This window comes from Mirounga angustirostris, unplaced genomic scaffold, assembly GCF_029215605.1.
Source record: "Mirounga angustirostris isolate CCGP_5_RB_7025 unplaced genomic scaffold, mMirAng1.0.hap1 SCAF_2, whole genome shotgun sequence".
Classification (NCBI taxonomy): Eukaryota; Metazoa; Chordata; class Mammalia; order Carnivora; family Phocidae; genus Mirounga; species Mirounga angustirostris.
The window spans coordinates 155,136,361-155,152,354 of NW_026991710.1; the positions used below are offsets into that span (position 1 = coordinate 155,136,361).

Genomic DNA, 15,994 nt, shown 5'->3' on the forward strand with positions numbered 1-15,994 from the left:
AAAAAAGTTTTAACCTGTTAAAAAAGTTTAAGTCTTTGACTTTAGTAAGGCAAAAATGAAATTAAGCACTGTAAAAAGACTTTAAAAATGAAGTTCTACAAATTTGGTTCCCATTTACAACAATTTCATTAACAGATGAGTTAAGTGTAGATACAATGTATCCAATACTCTTATAACCACAGTAAAAAAAAAAAAGAAAATCTCTAGCAATTTATAGATTGTGAAATCCTTAGTAATACCAGTATATATTCAAAACACGTTCATACAGAACCAAGACCTCTCCTTCTCCATGTAAAAGAACACTTGTTAAAGATAATTAACAAAAATACCAATTAAACAATGGAAACTCATTTCATTTCACTGCGCCCAAAAGTATGACACAAAATATTAGCTTGAAGAGGTAGATTAAAAAGAAAAAAGAAAACCAGATTCTCCATTCTTTGTCACTTTTATTCAGTAGTAGTATTTTTTTCCTTATTTTCGGTGCCAGACACGGCAAGGAGTGATTACAGCCAACTGTTGTTAAAACATTTGTTCGCAACATATAGCCCCTTTACCACTGACCCCAAACTGACTCATTTCGTGTGCTTTCGTTCGTTCTTTTTTTTTAATATACCACCACCAAGACTGGGTGGAGGGGGCAAGGGTAAAAGAGATGAAGGGGAAGAGTCCAGGAGGCCAGAAGAGGAGGAATGCTACAAGCCACAGTAAGAATGAGCTGTATTTAATTTAAAAAAGGGGGAGGGGTGTACCCCACAAATGATACAGTAATGAGGATACACAATTAAATCCCATAAGCATGACTGAAGGCTTTCACTGTGTTTGACGTCATCACAATGGAAGGCATAAAAAGTGGAGTAAATCAATGTTGATACAGTCCAATCTAGTCCATTAGGCAAGATGGTGCAAGAAGTCATTTAAATTAAAAGTGCCCTACCCTTACCTACATGGCTAGCAGACATGGAGAACACCACAGTGATGAATCCACAGAGATTTCTCCATGTAGCTATAAAAAATGTGTTGTCGAATGGCACATTGTCAAACACTGGAAAGGGGCGCCACAATGGACCTCTCTCTTTTTTAGGTACGAATGCTAGATTCAACTATCTCAACTAAGCAGGAAGTGGGCTCTTCTGCTGGGAATGCCAACCCTAATTCACTTTGTCTTGAAATATATACAGATTGTTTGTAGTAGCTACAGCAATGATATTTTCCTTGGGGTGCCAGGCTGTATGAAGAATTTTCTTGTTGAAGTCTAGGCTGTCAACACTGATTTCATCTTTCTTTCGCTTGCCACTTGCACAGACTTTGCGTGGCTTCAGAACCGTGCGAGGTTTGTTGTTTTCCCGTGACGCTTCTAGGGTTATGTCTCGCTTTGTGTTCCTGTCAAACATTCTGAAGAAATTATTGTAAGATCCGGTCATGACAACACTGCAAAAGTAAACAGAGGACGCAGTCAAATAAGTGAGCAAAAGTTAATTTCCAGCAAAACGATTCAGTGATGAAACCTAGCCTATTACCGCATAGGAAATAGCTACTTCAAGCTGATCTGGACTTAAGGAGAGGCTTGCTGACACCAACCCAGGGACCAATTATTCAAATAAACTGGTACTAGTCTGGTACTAGTTAGTGGTAGTTAACTTGGATTTCTAGTAACTAGGAGATTTCTAGTCTCCTTTTCATGACTACCAAAACTATCACCAAAGTTGAAAGTATTCTCAAGAATATCTTCTTAGTAGTAGTACTAAAATAACCTCTGCTGAATATATTTTTGCAACTACAGGCTTTGTGATTAACTAAATCTGTAGGTAGCTTCTTGAAATACCAACCAACTGTGGGATCACAGGTTCTAAAACCCTTCAAAATTCATGGTAAATAGCTGTTCATAAGAAACCAATGCTTTACTTTGTGATTTAAATTATAAACTATAGAATTTGTTCCTAGGATGTTGTCTGGTTGGGATAATGCTATCTCATGAATGCTTATAAGAAATCTCCTTCTGGGACGCCTGGGTGGCTCAGTAGGTTAAGCGCCTGCCTTCAGCTCAGGTCATGATCCCAGATCCTGGGATCAAGCCCCACATCGGGCTCTCTGCTCAGCGGGGAGCCTGCTTCTCCCTCTGCCTGCAGCTTCCCCTGCTTGTGTGTGCTCTCTCTCTCTCTCCCCCTCCGACAAATGAATAAAAAAAATTAAAAAAAATTAATTAAAAATTAAGAGAGTAGGATATAAATTTTTTCTTAACAGGAAATCATTTTACCTATAACATTAAATACATTTTAAGCACTTTTTGGGGGGACAAATATTTTTAATAGTATCCGTCTAAAGGGTTGCCAAATTTTAACCCTACCCAGGGTAGCTCTGTCAGTTCAACTTTCCATCCGTCACTGCTCAACATTTGCCAAGTTTTAAGTACCCAATAAGCAAAACCTCACAAGTTTGAAACTGTTAATTTAGAAAGGGTCTGGTGCTATTATTACTTACCATGTTCTTCCCACATGGTTTAAATAATTATTGTAAATAAGATTATAGACTATCAAGGAACTGTTTAAAGTAATACTTGAAAACAACGGAGTATTTATAAGTATCAAAGATATAGGTCATATATGAAATACAAATGATTACCATCTATTCAGTAATGTCAATTCCTCCAAAGGACACTTGACAACATTTTAATCAAACTCAAATTGGTGCATGTGCCTGAGGGTAATAAAACTGTATTTCTTTTAAAATGATTTTATGTAGTTTGGATTGGCATCCCCGTATTATTTGAATTTGTGAGGTTTCAATAATTAGGACACCTAGGTCTATGGCTATTTGTAAGTTTTAAAAGGTTTTCGTAGGTCAGCATTTCTGTGTACCTGCCCAAAATGTATAACCTGAATCAAATTATGAGGAAACATTAGATAACACTCAAATTAAGAAACCTCCTATGAAATCATTGGCCTGTTTTTCAAAAATGCCAGTCGCAGAAGACAAGGAAAGCATGAACTACCGTTCCAGATTAAAGGAGAACAAGAGAGGACAACTAAATGTTACATATACTTTGGGACTGGATATTCGACTGGATTTTCTTCTTTGCTAGGAAAGACATGGCTGAGAGGGCTGGTGAAATTTTAATGGGCTCCAACGGGAACTGTTCTGCTTTAGATGACTGCCCTGTCATAATACAGGAGAGACTCTTAACTTTTAAGAAATGCTCATTAAAAAGTTTAAGGGCAATGGGGCACCATGTTTGGAGTTTACTCCCAACTGGTTAACAAATAAAGTATGTGTGTCTATTTGTGTCTTTATAGAGACAGATATAAAGGAAAAGACTGACACAGCAAACAGTAACAGGAGAACCTGAGTATGGGCTAAATAAGACTGTGTCACTCTTACAAATTTTCCCCCAGTTTGAAATTATTTCAAAACAAGTTTTCAAAAGGTAAAGGAAATCAAGAATTTCTTTTTGATAATGGAACATAACTTAAAACTGCCAACAAGGTTTCAACAACGTGAGGAAGAGCTGGTGTAGCAGTGCATAAGATCCTAGTGTATCAGTATCTTCTTTCTCTGTCTGCAAATTTCTCCTTTCTCTTCTTCCCTTTCCTTCTTCCTTCTTGATGCCTTAGTGTTAAGTAGTGGCATTCAAAAGCAAAGCTTGCTTGTTCTGAGTCTAGGCTTACTGTGACCAGCCTATTACTGGGTATCATGTTAGATTCAGATGAAAGTTAATATTAAAAATCACACCAAAGATAAACGATCCAAGTTCTAGCATCCTCTGTAACACAGAACACCGTGATACTTGAATGTTATTAAGCTTCACTGATTGAACTACTGTTAAATAAAAAGTACCTCTTAATGACCTTGAAGGCAAGTTTAAGTAATTCCAACATTGTTTTCTTCTATTTTCTGTTCTATTGGAACACAATAAATGGTAAATAAATATTGATAAGAAAAACTGGAAGATTAAGACTTATTTGTCCTTGGAAATAATGGTACACATTTTCACCATATAGTAAAAACAAATCATATATCGTGGCAAAATTATGGATTATAAAACCCTAATTACTCATGGTAATATGGTTAAATTACATACGGTAATTACCACTTCTATGAGTTATTAATGTGATACTGGAAAAACTGGTGTTTAACATTCCAAATGAAATATCCACTGCCTAAATATTTCTCAAAAGTTTCCTAGATGAACCACCAAACTGAAATTTCACCATTTTAATTGCTGGCATGTCAAAAATGTCATTGATCTGGTTCAAAAAAGGGAAATATTTAAAGATATTTAAATCATAATTTAAGATATCTAGATTTTTTGGTGTATTTTCATAGTTACTAGTGAAACACAATGTTTAATTTTTATCTGCTATTATTACAAGATTATTGAATTTATTTCAAGTGAACGGGGGCAGAGAATGAAGTGAGGATTTGTAATTTATGTCAATCATACTAGGAGAAGTGAAATAGCACATTTCTTTCCTCTAATAAAAGGCACATTTGAATGAGAAGTTCAAATTAAAATCAATTACCTGTCAGATCCATTCCAACAACATTCAAATTTGTCAAATATGCAGTCATTTTCATACAGTGAACAAAGTTTACTTCTGAGGTATTCATGAACCTGGGTTTTAAATATAAATATATTATTACAGATATACTTATTTTCACCTGAGGATCTAAGTGATATTACGGAAATATTTAAACAATTCATTTTTTTAAAAAGGAATATACAGACACAATACTCTGTAATCTTACTAAAACTCAACTCTCTGAGCAACAAACAATAAAGGCATTTTATCCTTTCCACAAACAAATGAGGTCCCTTCTATGAACACACATTTTCCTCCTGTAGGACAGAGAAAATACCCTTTGGGGCATGACACATGAACTCTTTATAAGCTGGACTAAAATATTTAGACTAAAATACATTTGAAAATGGTACAGATAGAGAATAATTAAAGACTATTATAGCAGTAGTTGAATATGGTTTTTTTTTTTTTTTTTAGTAGTTGAGTACGTTAACACTTGGCTTTTTCAGTCCATTAATTGCCGATAGAAAAATACTCAATATTATGTTTTACTTCCTTTTTAAATACCATTCTCTGGGCATAAATAATGGAAGCCTACATTATCATTAAAGTGCCTATGCTATGCACAGCATGGCTGTGCCCTGATTTGGTATTATAACTGACCCTTGAGCAGCACGAGGATTAGGGGTGCTAATCCCCCTGCAGTCAAAAATGCGCATATAGGGGCCCCTGGGTGGCAGAGTCAGTTACACCATTCCACTCTTGGTTTTGGCTAAGTTTGTGATTTCAGGGTCATGAGATCGAGCCCCATGTCAAGCTCCATGCTCAGGGTGGAGTCTGCTTCAGATTCTCTCCCCCTTTCCCTCTGCCCCTCCAGCTCGTGTTCTTGCCCTCTCTCAAATAAATATATCTCAAAAAAATAATCCACATATAACTTTTGACTCCCCAAAACTTAACTACTAATAGTCTACTGTTGTCTGGGGAAGCCTTACTGATAACATAAAGTTAACATGTATTTTGTGTATGTAGTATGTATTATATACTGTAGTCTATAATAAAGTAGGCTAGAGGAAAGAAAATGTTATTCAGAAAATCACAAGGAAAATACATTTGCAGTACTCTATTCTTTTTATAGAACAAAATATCCATGTATAAAGTGGACCCACGCAGTTCAAACTATGCTCTTCAAAGATCAATTGTATATAATCAACGTATGCATCACTGAAAAAATTCTATCACTTGATATTCCTCACAGAATATCAAAATCTAATGAAAATATACCTGTTTTTTGAAGTAGAATTCACTAGTATTTCACAAAGGGATAAGCCAAAAAATAAATAAATCTGGTATTTAAAAGGTCATTTCAATATTAACACTGTTAAATTACAAAATAGGAAAGGTCCAATACCAAATCAGGGGGGTTGTCTTGATCTACTAACTATTGTTACTTAAAGAGAGCCTTAAAAAAGAATTAATGATAGAAAAGAGTAGGTACCTTCTAAATGCTTAGAATTCTCTATTCTTTATGAAACAACCTAAAGTCTTTTTAAGTGTCCATTTTAACTTTTAAATATAATGGAATGATTCAGGCCATATCTATGTAACATTAAGTACAAATCTGTTAACACTGAGGAACGGTAACTCAGGTAGGGTCAGGATAGGAGGCAAAAAATTATTAAGATCAAAATACCCTTTAGTCACACATAGCTCAGCAAGATGCTTATATTAAACTCAACAGCTGAATCTGTATATATTGAGTATAAAATGTGACTACTCCGAATCACTAATCTAATTCAGCATAAGCAGAAAAACGGCAAGTTAAGTTAATGATAACAATTTGGCAAAGTTTTAGAATGCACATACAAGGGATTCTCACCAAACAATTTTAAGAGTATGAAGTTAAGATTCAAATCAATTTTTCTCAATGGCAACCAGGAGTGGTGGTGGTGGTGAGAAACACCAGGAGACAGATCACAGTCTTGGAAGTTACACAAATGTAATTTGAAAACAAAGCAGTATGTATCTCTTTGCTTTTGTTTCAACATAGCATTTATTTTAAATTTTCAAATACCATTAAGGAAGAGTCTTAAGTAGTTTATGTTTGTCAAAGAGGATTAAAAGGTTTGAGAAACATCATTCTAATTTTATGGAAAACACACAACATAAGGAAGGTACCATTTATAAATTCTGTATTCTTAAAAACAGTGTTTAAGTGTTTTCTACACTGTAGTCTAGGGCTTACCCCAAGTTTCTGCTTGCCCCCCACCATGTCCCCAGCTGTACATGTCTTTATTCTCTTCTCCAGAAGAAAGGGATAGGGGATCAATGGCAGTGGCTGGCTGACAAAAAGAGAACCCAGAACTAACATCCTACAATAGACAGCCAAACACCTAAAGCCGTCCACTGGGCTTTCAAGCCCTTCTCCTTTAGCCTAAGACAACAGTTATCAGCCAAAAGGCAAAATGCCAGTCTATGGGCACGCCAAAGTTAAGCTCTAGTTCAACTACTCCTGCGCATACTCCAACCAGGACATCTCCACTAGGACTGGCCATTCTTCCCAATCCTCTTCCCCACCTAGACCTTATTACAGTACTCTTCCCTCCTCACTTTAAATGTAGACAGTGGTGCGGAAAAAAGTTGTCAATAATGAACCAAACTGGTAGCAAAATCACACTTTAACTGAATAGACAACACAACCTATAAAAGTATATATAAAATTAACATATGGAAAAGCAACATACTCATGGATCTCTGAAGGAAAAAGCCTAAGGGTCAACCATGCTGCATTGGGATTAACACATAGTACAAAATCCTTCTCTATAAAGACTTAGAAGTAAATAGGGTATATGCTAATTGAAAGAAAAAACTGCAAATACCTGGTATGTTTCCACAGGCCTGTTTTCCATATTTAAGTCCCAAATTTTGACTGACAAATAGTCTCTAGTCATCATATATCGACCACTATGGCTGAATTTTACATCAGAAATAGAGGAGATGATTTCAGAAAAAAAAGACCTGTTACTGGGATCTTCAGGTTCTTCAAACACTAAAAACAAGCAAAAAAAAAAAAAAAAAAAAAAAGGGCAATTTGTGTAATATTCTGGCTTGGACAAAGCACTTGCTGAGACAACCATTCACAAACTTCCTAAGAGTAAGCTACAGATGACAGGCTAGTGCAGAACCGAAAAAACATCTCTCTGACTATAAGAACATAACCTCCCCTAAAGTTTCTTAAGGGGAATGACTTAACATTGACATTGAAGATACAAAAGCATATACTCCCAGGGTCCTAGAGCTGATTTAGCAGAACCAGGAACAGCCAGGACTTCGGACTTCAAAGTGCACCAGGTCTGTAGGTTCTGCAGATATGTCCATGACTTTGCCTGTACTGTCACCGCAAGGGAACACACCATCCAAATTTATACCAGATTTTATTTTTTTTTAGTGGCCAGATAAAACTGTTTTGGTAACAGGCATGTACCAATTTTCATGAGTTTTAAAAACACTCAACAACATGAAGACAATAATGCAACCCCTTAATTTTTTAACCCAGTGCTTTTAAACTTTTTTTTAAACCAAGGAAATCTCTTCTCAGAAAAGTATTCCTAGAAAGCTCAAAACAGAAAGCAACAAGAGAGAGCAGGAGGAAAGGAGAAAAGGGAGGGAAGGAGGGTAGGAAAAAAAACAACACTCTACTTGAAAAAAGAGCTGGAGAGCCCAGCCCCAAGTTCCCCCAAAATAACATTCCATTTAAAAATATATCCACTGGGACATCGACAGACATGCTCCCAAGAGAGCCTTTTATGTTCTTCCAGTAGAATAACCTACAATGCCTCATGTGGAGTCAGCTTACCAAAGGGTACAGGAGGCCCTGGGCACACAGGTTTTCAGACTTGTAAACCCATGCAAACGTAGTCACCACGTCTGATGCTAGTTTTCAAAAAAACAGAAAATGTTATCATTTGAAAAAAAAGACCATACACTTACGTTTAGAATGCCTATCACAGAGGGCAGAGGCCCGCATGTCACATAACCGAATAGTTCCTTTACTGCTGCTGTATACAAACGTGTTGCAGCTGTTTGGATGGAATTCTGCTGCCGTAATCACCTCTGTTAGCTCTTCCATATTGGCAGGTTTGATATCCACAATATCTGGATAGCATTTTATTAAGGAATTTCCACTTAGAAAAAAGGGCAAATATAGTTTTATATTTCTCAAATATAGAATTCATTCATAAACTTAAGCACAAGTATTAATTCCGAATTGCATTCTACTCCTTATAGGAGTATAAATCCCAGAGGGATCAAAACTGCTAGAGATTGGGAAAAAATCTTAGAAGAAACCATGTTAGACTGTAGATGGGCCTCTTTTTCTGAGTATGATACAAATCCCAGAATATTATTAGTGTACATTCTAAACAAAACAAGGGTAAAAAACTTCAAGGGGGCAAAAAGGGGAACCTATTTGTACCACAAAGAAGTTGATTCACTTAATATAAAAAAAGGTGCTTTAAAAACAAACAAAAAAAAAGTAAGAGTATATATAAATCCAATGAAAAAACTAGAAAAGAACAAAAAGAAATATAAATGGTTGGTAAATAGGACTTTTCACTAACTAGACTGGTAATGGTGGAGGGAAACAGGCTCTTTCATATGCTATGGGTAGAATATGAATTATAGTAGTGTGAATTTTTCAAATGATGTCTATTTAAAAATACATACAACATTAACACTAGCAGCAATAACTGCAAACACTGATCAAAACCTTTTAAAAAGATACTTGAAACAAATATATTCATAAACAATCTAGGATGTTTATATATATATATGTATGTTTTTATATATATATATACACACACACACACACATACATACTATATGTATATAGTGTATTGTGTTTGTCAGGTATGTCTGTATCACACACACTTGTACATGTACAGAAAAATCTCAGAAGGATAATACAATGAAAGTGGCATCTGGAGAGTATTTCTACTGACTTCATACCACCATGCATCATGACTTGTATGAATTTCTTTTGCCAACCTTACTAAGAATATTTTTATAATTACATTTTTAATAAATAATGCTCCACACATTTGTTTTGTAAAAAACTCAACCATTAAAAAAAATCTGTTCATAGGCACATACTGTACCTACACTCATGGTGTAGGCAGTACTTAATATACATAGTATTACAGCAAAGTATTTAGTACTAAGTACTAAACTTACTATAATAGTACTTAAAATTCCAAGAACCCTGTTTTTAAATCAATACGTTACGCTCTTTATCAAAGAACTTCACCCACTGTTTAATCACTTAAACACAAAGAAAAAGTGGTATAAAGTAAGGAGCTACTTTCAAAGAGAAGAAATAAAAATACCCAAAGGAGAGATGGAAAATAAATCTAGTATGGGCACAACATGCCTTCTTTACCAAACACCAAAAAAAGAAACCAAATGGATACTAAAACTCCTGTCTGTAATCTCCAGATGCCAAAGATTAATCCGTAAATCGTCTGCAGATAAATATGTTTCATAATCACTATTAATAGAAATTGAGTTGATGTGATATGTATGAGCATTGGCAAATATTCTTCGTGGACTGGCCTCAACCATTAGGTCCATGGGCCTAAAGACTGGCACCTGTCAATAAGACACATGAAAAACGATCATTACAAAATGCTCACTATTTACAACGGCACTTAAGGTTCAGTTCTTTATCCTAGTTTTTGAGGGAACACTATAATATTACACAGATTTAGCTTTATAAAGCAACTGATGTTGATCCTTAAAGTGTTGAAATGAGAAAAAAATAAATTATTTGGTTAATTTACCTTCTTTTATAGATAGCAATACTATGAGAATTTGTTTTGCTTTCTAGTTCCAATCTTTTGCTGGAGACTTGCAAAGCTCAATGTTTCTGGTTTGAACTGGCTAAGAAGGAAATTAGCCCAGAGCATCTAATTCTTGGTATTTCTTAGCTGCAACTAGGATATCTGGTCCAGTTCTACCTACTTCTTTATCTCCAAAGAAAATTAATCTTGATACGTATAAGAGCTGACATTCAAACCATGAGGGCAAAAGAGAGTGCGGCATTGTATAAAACAGTGTTGCACTGGGTCCTGGGTCAGCCCCTGGCACAGAGAGACCTCTATGTGGGACACGGTTATTTAAAACGGGAGTTTTTAATGTCCTATCTGGTTATAAAATTGTTCGGGGGGGGGGGGCAGATTATAGTTAATCCTATTCAAGTTCTGCTCAGGGTCTAGACTATCTAATATGAATACAGAACACTATCAGAATTACGATCATTTTTTCTTAAGTACTTACTCGTAGTGTAGTGACTGTAGTAGGATCTCTATACCTTCCATCTTCCTCTTTCAAGTTATACCCTTCTGGTCTTTTGTCCCTTTCACTGATTTTCCATAATTTTATTGTTTTATCTGGAGAGAAAAATGAAAAAAGTCCTCAAAAAAAGAATAATACTAATAGAAATTTAAGGCATATTCAAACAAGCTATTTCGTATTTCACCTAAAAGGGTCCCAAGAATAAACTCTCTTATGTGACTTAATAAAAAACAAATTTCCCATTACCTGGAGAATAAAAACACATATACATAGAAATCACAAATTTATACATTAATGGCACTCAAAGTACCATTTTTTAATAAGATTTTAATTTATTTGACAGAGAGAGAGAGAGCACGTGCGCACAAGCAGGCAGAGTGGCAGGTAGAGGGAGAGGCAGAGAAACTGACATGGGGCTTGATCCCAGGACCCTGGGCAGAAGGGTCCTGAAGGCAGATGCTTAACAGACTGAGCCACCTAGGCGCCCCTCAAAATTAAAATCACGTCACAGCCAGGTCCTTGTCCTTTAAAAATAATTAAAATAATTAAAGCTGGAGAGGGGAAAAGGTGTGTGTGTGTCTGTGTGTGTGTGTGTAAGCACCCACGTATGTAAACACAAACACATACATATATATACTTAATATTTTTAAAAAGAGAACAAACACAGCCTATTATTTAGAATAAAAATGATAAAGGATTATCTATCTCCCTTGGTCCCACACTTCCTAGCAGATCCTACCAAAGACTCCACAAATTCCTTCATAGACTGGATGCCTCTGTTTATATCTATCTTTCCCTGTTGTATTAGGGATTCAAGTCAAGTTGGTCAGGGTCTGAAAAAAAAAAATGACCAATTAAAAGCTATGTCCCCAAGTTCTTTAAGACAAAATCTCTAGGTTATCAAGAATATATTAAATAGTATTTTTTAAATGTTTTTAATAGTATTTTTTAAAGAAACGCTTATCTTGGAGTAAATTTAGACTTACAGTAAAGTTACAAAGATAGTCCAAAGTGTTTCCATTATACCCTTCATCCAATTCTTCTAATGTCAACATCTTATGCAACCATGGTATATTTGTTAAAACTAAGAAATTAACATTGTACATTACTACCGACTAACTCCAGACTTTACTGAGAATCCACCAGGTTTTCTACTAACATCCCTTTCTGTTCCAGGATCCAAACAACACTGTATTTAGTTGTCAAGTTTCCCTAGTCTCTCTGACTTTAACAATTTCTCAGACTTTTCTTAGTTTTCATCATCCTGACAGTTCTGAGAAGCAGCAGTGAGGTATTGTAGAATGTCTCGACTGGGTATGTCTGTTTTCTCATGATCAGACTGGGATCACTGGGTTTTAGAAAGAATATCAGAGGTGAAGTGAAGGTATAACATGGTATTAACATGACTTTTCCACTGGTGATGAAAGCTCTGTTCACTTGGTTAAGGCGGTATCTGCCAGGTTTCTCCACTGCAGTTATTAATTTCCCCCTTGCCATACTCTAGTCTTTGGAAATGAATCTCTAAAGTCCAGTCCACACTTAAAGGAAAAATTAAGTTACAGTCCCTATAAAGGAGAAGCATCCCTCCATATATTTGAAATTCTCTAAGAAGCATCTCCACTCCCTGCTTATTTATTTAAATCATTACAGACTCATGCATGTTTATTTAATACTTTTGTTATAATCTTCAAATTGCATTCATATAAAAGTATCGCATTCTTAATGGTCCTTTCATAAGCCAATGGGTACGATTTTAAAAAAACAGTGCATAGAGGCACTTTCTAAAATGCTGTCACCCTTTCTAGGGACTCCTCTAGGCCTGCCACCTCTCTCTCTCTGCCTGGTGCTGAAGGGGGTACTAGCCAACCCTGTGGATACCCTTTGCAAGGATGAAGTGTAAGCAGAAAAAAATTGCTAACTTTACTAACTTGTAATCTATTACTTTATCTAAACCCTAGTTAATCTTGTTTAGAGTTATCTTACAGTTAAATCATATGTGTTTTCTATGTGCTATGTCTAGGTAAAGATTTATATATTTTAGGATATTCTACTTGTCCCCAAATGTAATGAGTCAAGCCTAAACTCTTAATTTTGGGAGTAATTATCATCTAAAAATAAGGATGAAAAGTTTCCCCTAGCCCAATCCCCATTAACTGTCTTTATGGCCTGTCCAAATTCATCATCCTTACCAAAGATCCAGATAAAGAAATCACAATGTACTTATCAAACTTTTCAAATAAGATGTGATTAGTTTATGGTTCCTAATAGTGTTTTAAGAAGAAAATTATTTTTTTGTATCACGAAAAACCGGGTAAACAGATTTTTAAGACATATTACACTTTAAAACCCATTTTCTAAGTGATAAAATTTGTCACTTAAGAGGTTAAAAAAATTTGGTTAAGCGTCTGCCTTCGGCTCCGGTCATGATCCCAGGGTCCTGGGACTGAGTCCCACATCAGTCCCCTCTCCTTGCTCAGCGGGGAGCCTGCTTCTCCCTCTGCCCCTGCCCCCTGCCTGTGTGCTCTCAAAGAAATAAAATCTTAAAAAAAAAAAAGGTTTAAAAAAATTTAGTAACATAAACACAGGACAGAAAAGTACTATACAATTTCTGTGCAATGCTTGGGAACAAGGCAGGTCAGAAATAAAATATTTTAATAAGTGTAACAAATTTTTTAAAAAAATCAAAATTCTTAAGCTCTGTAGTAGTGACTTTTTTAACTGTAGATTTTGGCCTACTGGAGGTATGTGACAATAACCAAACTCCATAGAACTGCATGCAAAATTATGGAAATATATGTATTTTTCTATAAGGGGATTATTAGATTCCTCAAAGAAATGTGTCATTTCTAAAAGGTTAAGAACCACTGCTCTATGGTGTTTCCCTATACTGTCAATACTAACAAGTAAAGTGCGCCTGGATGGCTCAGTCGGTTAAGGGTCCGCCTGTGAATCAGGTCATGATGCCAGGGTCCTGGGATCAGGCCCTGAGTCAGGCTCCCTGCTCAGCAGGGAGTCTGCTTCTCCCTCTCCTTCAACCCCTCCCCCCTGCTCATGCATGCTCGCTCTCACTCTCTCTCTCTCTCAAATAAATAAAACCTTAAAAAAAAAAAAATACTAACAAGTAAAGAGGGTTCCAGAAGTCCCAAAGTCCCAGTGCTCCTTTTCACTATAAAAAGAAGACTGGGACAGGGAAGACTTTGCTACCAAGTTTCCTTTGTGGGAATGCAGCTTTATTATTAAAGATTCTTATAAACAAGCTGTTAAAACACAAGGCATTTACTAGTGAACTCTGTATTACTCATCTATTCAAGACCCACAGTCAACAGGTTAGAGGTGGACATTTCTGCAATGCGGAAGAGTTTAGGAGAACTCAAAGAAAGCAAAAGGAGATGAACAAGAAAGAACAGTAACCAGAAGAAACATTAAATGAACTAAAGTTGTAAGATGGGCACTATGAAGTTATTTAAGTAAAACCAATTTGGGAAACACTGGACAGTTTATGATGACCATGGAAAGCCAATGCAAAGACAAAAGTAAGATTACTTTTGGTCAGTCAAAGGTGGTATGTTTAGTCCTATTCTCCACCAATCTCCTACAGGATTTGAGTGGAAAGGCCTGTTACATGTAGGGGAGGAGGTATTATTGTGCTCAATCTCACAGAGACAACTATACCAAATAATACAAAATTATTACTTAGTTTTAAAAGATGTTGACATTCTCCCATGATTATTTTCTCTCTTTTTAAACAATAAAGCTTTCCAGATATAGCTTAAGTTTTAGTCCTTCCGTCCTTTTCCCATTCCACCACATCCAGACATAGCAGTCTGTAAAATCCCCACACGTTTTATCCTTCCAAAGTGGGCTCTGTTTTTTAGCACAAAAAAAGTACCACAGCCCCAAATAATTGTATTTTATTTAGTATTCATTAATGGTAACAACAACAAAAGACAGAAGCCCTTTAAAATAACTTGTATTATTAATCAAGGACTTAAAATTTACATGGTAAACCTATTTGGGTGACACTGTTGTTTCCGTCTACAGAAAAATACTACATAGAGTCACATACCCGAGACCCAACCACTGGAATTCCCAGTGGTCTCTCCCTCCACTGAGCCTTTGTAGAGTTTACTGTCTAGAAAGGCTCATCTGGTTAAACACTGCCTTGCTTATTTCAAACCACAGAGAGCACGTGTAAACCTGCATGGAAGACACATGTGGGTATCAATGGAGAAGTGAAAGGTAATTAAGATTTAATCCATAAATGAACTGAAATGGGATTTGTTTCCGAACAACACGGAGAAGGAGGGGAAGCAGAAGTACCTGAAAAAACAACTGGCTATGAACTGAGAACTGCTGAAGCTGGGTGATAGGTACGTAGGGCTCCCTTATCCTAGTTCTGCCTTTATTTTAAACATTTCCCTTTATAAAAAGAAAAGTAACTTATCCCATACGAAGTGAACTGCCAAAATTATTAAGAACAAATATCCCAATACATGAATTATGTATGTCCCAACACACTTACTTGGGGCATTTATTTCCAAAAGTAGAAACCATATAAATGATAGAATTATATTATGATTTGATGTGTAAGAGCAGTATGTGAAGTGCTATTTGAAATAGCTCAGTTTACCATATAAATTAAAACCGAACCAAGATTAGAACCCAACATCTGACATGAATAAACACAGTTCCTCCATCTATAATGCTCTAAGTCATAAGCTTTAAATCATTTATTTTTCTTTTAATAAGGAGAAGAGAGGTGAATGCAGTTGATGTGAAAAGAGGGGGGTAGAGGGTTTTGGTGGGCTGGCTGGGGAGAGTTTTGACAATCAGAAAAACGGGCACCTAAGAGAAGCAAACATGTATGGTGCCAGCTAGGGACACTCTTTTATGGAATGCATTTCTAAGAATTTGATAGAGTGGGTGATGAGGCCTAAATGGGATGAAAGGGGCACTTGACATTTTCCACCATGTCACCCCAGAAGTCTCCTGAGTTTACAATCAGCAAATGGTAAAGAATGGTAAGGTCTAGGTACTAAAATCTGATTTCATTAATAGTGCCTTATACCAGCCTCAAGAAAGTTCTAATTTAAATTTCTTACAGACTATGGCTAACCAGAACCTGG

The 15,994-nt window shown here is 36.0% G+C and overlaps 1 protein-coding gene across 2 annotated transcripts in view; it reads right to left on the reverse strand.

Annotated features, from left to right (window-relative positions):
- Window positions 1–429: 429 nt before the first annotated feature.
- PPP2R2A (protein phosphatase 2 regulatory subunit Balpha) overlaps window positions 430–15,994 on the reverse strand; it is an 84,374-nt gene continuing 68,809 nt past the window's right edge. For both annotated transcript variants that reach the window (XM_045880045.3, XM_064585359.1), the window contains 6 exons: window positions 10,851–10,963; window positions 9,986–10,163; window positions 8,508–8,672; window positions 7,397–7,566; window positions 4,521–4,612; window positions 430–1,431 (listed from right to left, as the gene is read on the reverse strand). In XM_045880045.3, the coding sequence (XP_045736001.1) occupies window positions 1,152–1,431; window positions 4,521–4,612; window positions 7,397–7,566; window positions 8,508–8,672; window positions 9,986–10,163; window positions 10,851–10,963 (998 nt within the window). In that variant the 3' untranslated portion in view covers window positions 430–1,151. The remainder of the gene's footprint in view (window positions 1,432–4,520; window positions 4,613–7,396; window positions 7,567–8,507; window positions 8,673–9,985; window positions 10,164–10,850; window positions 10,964–15,994) is intronic.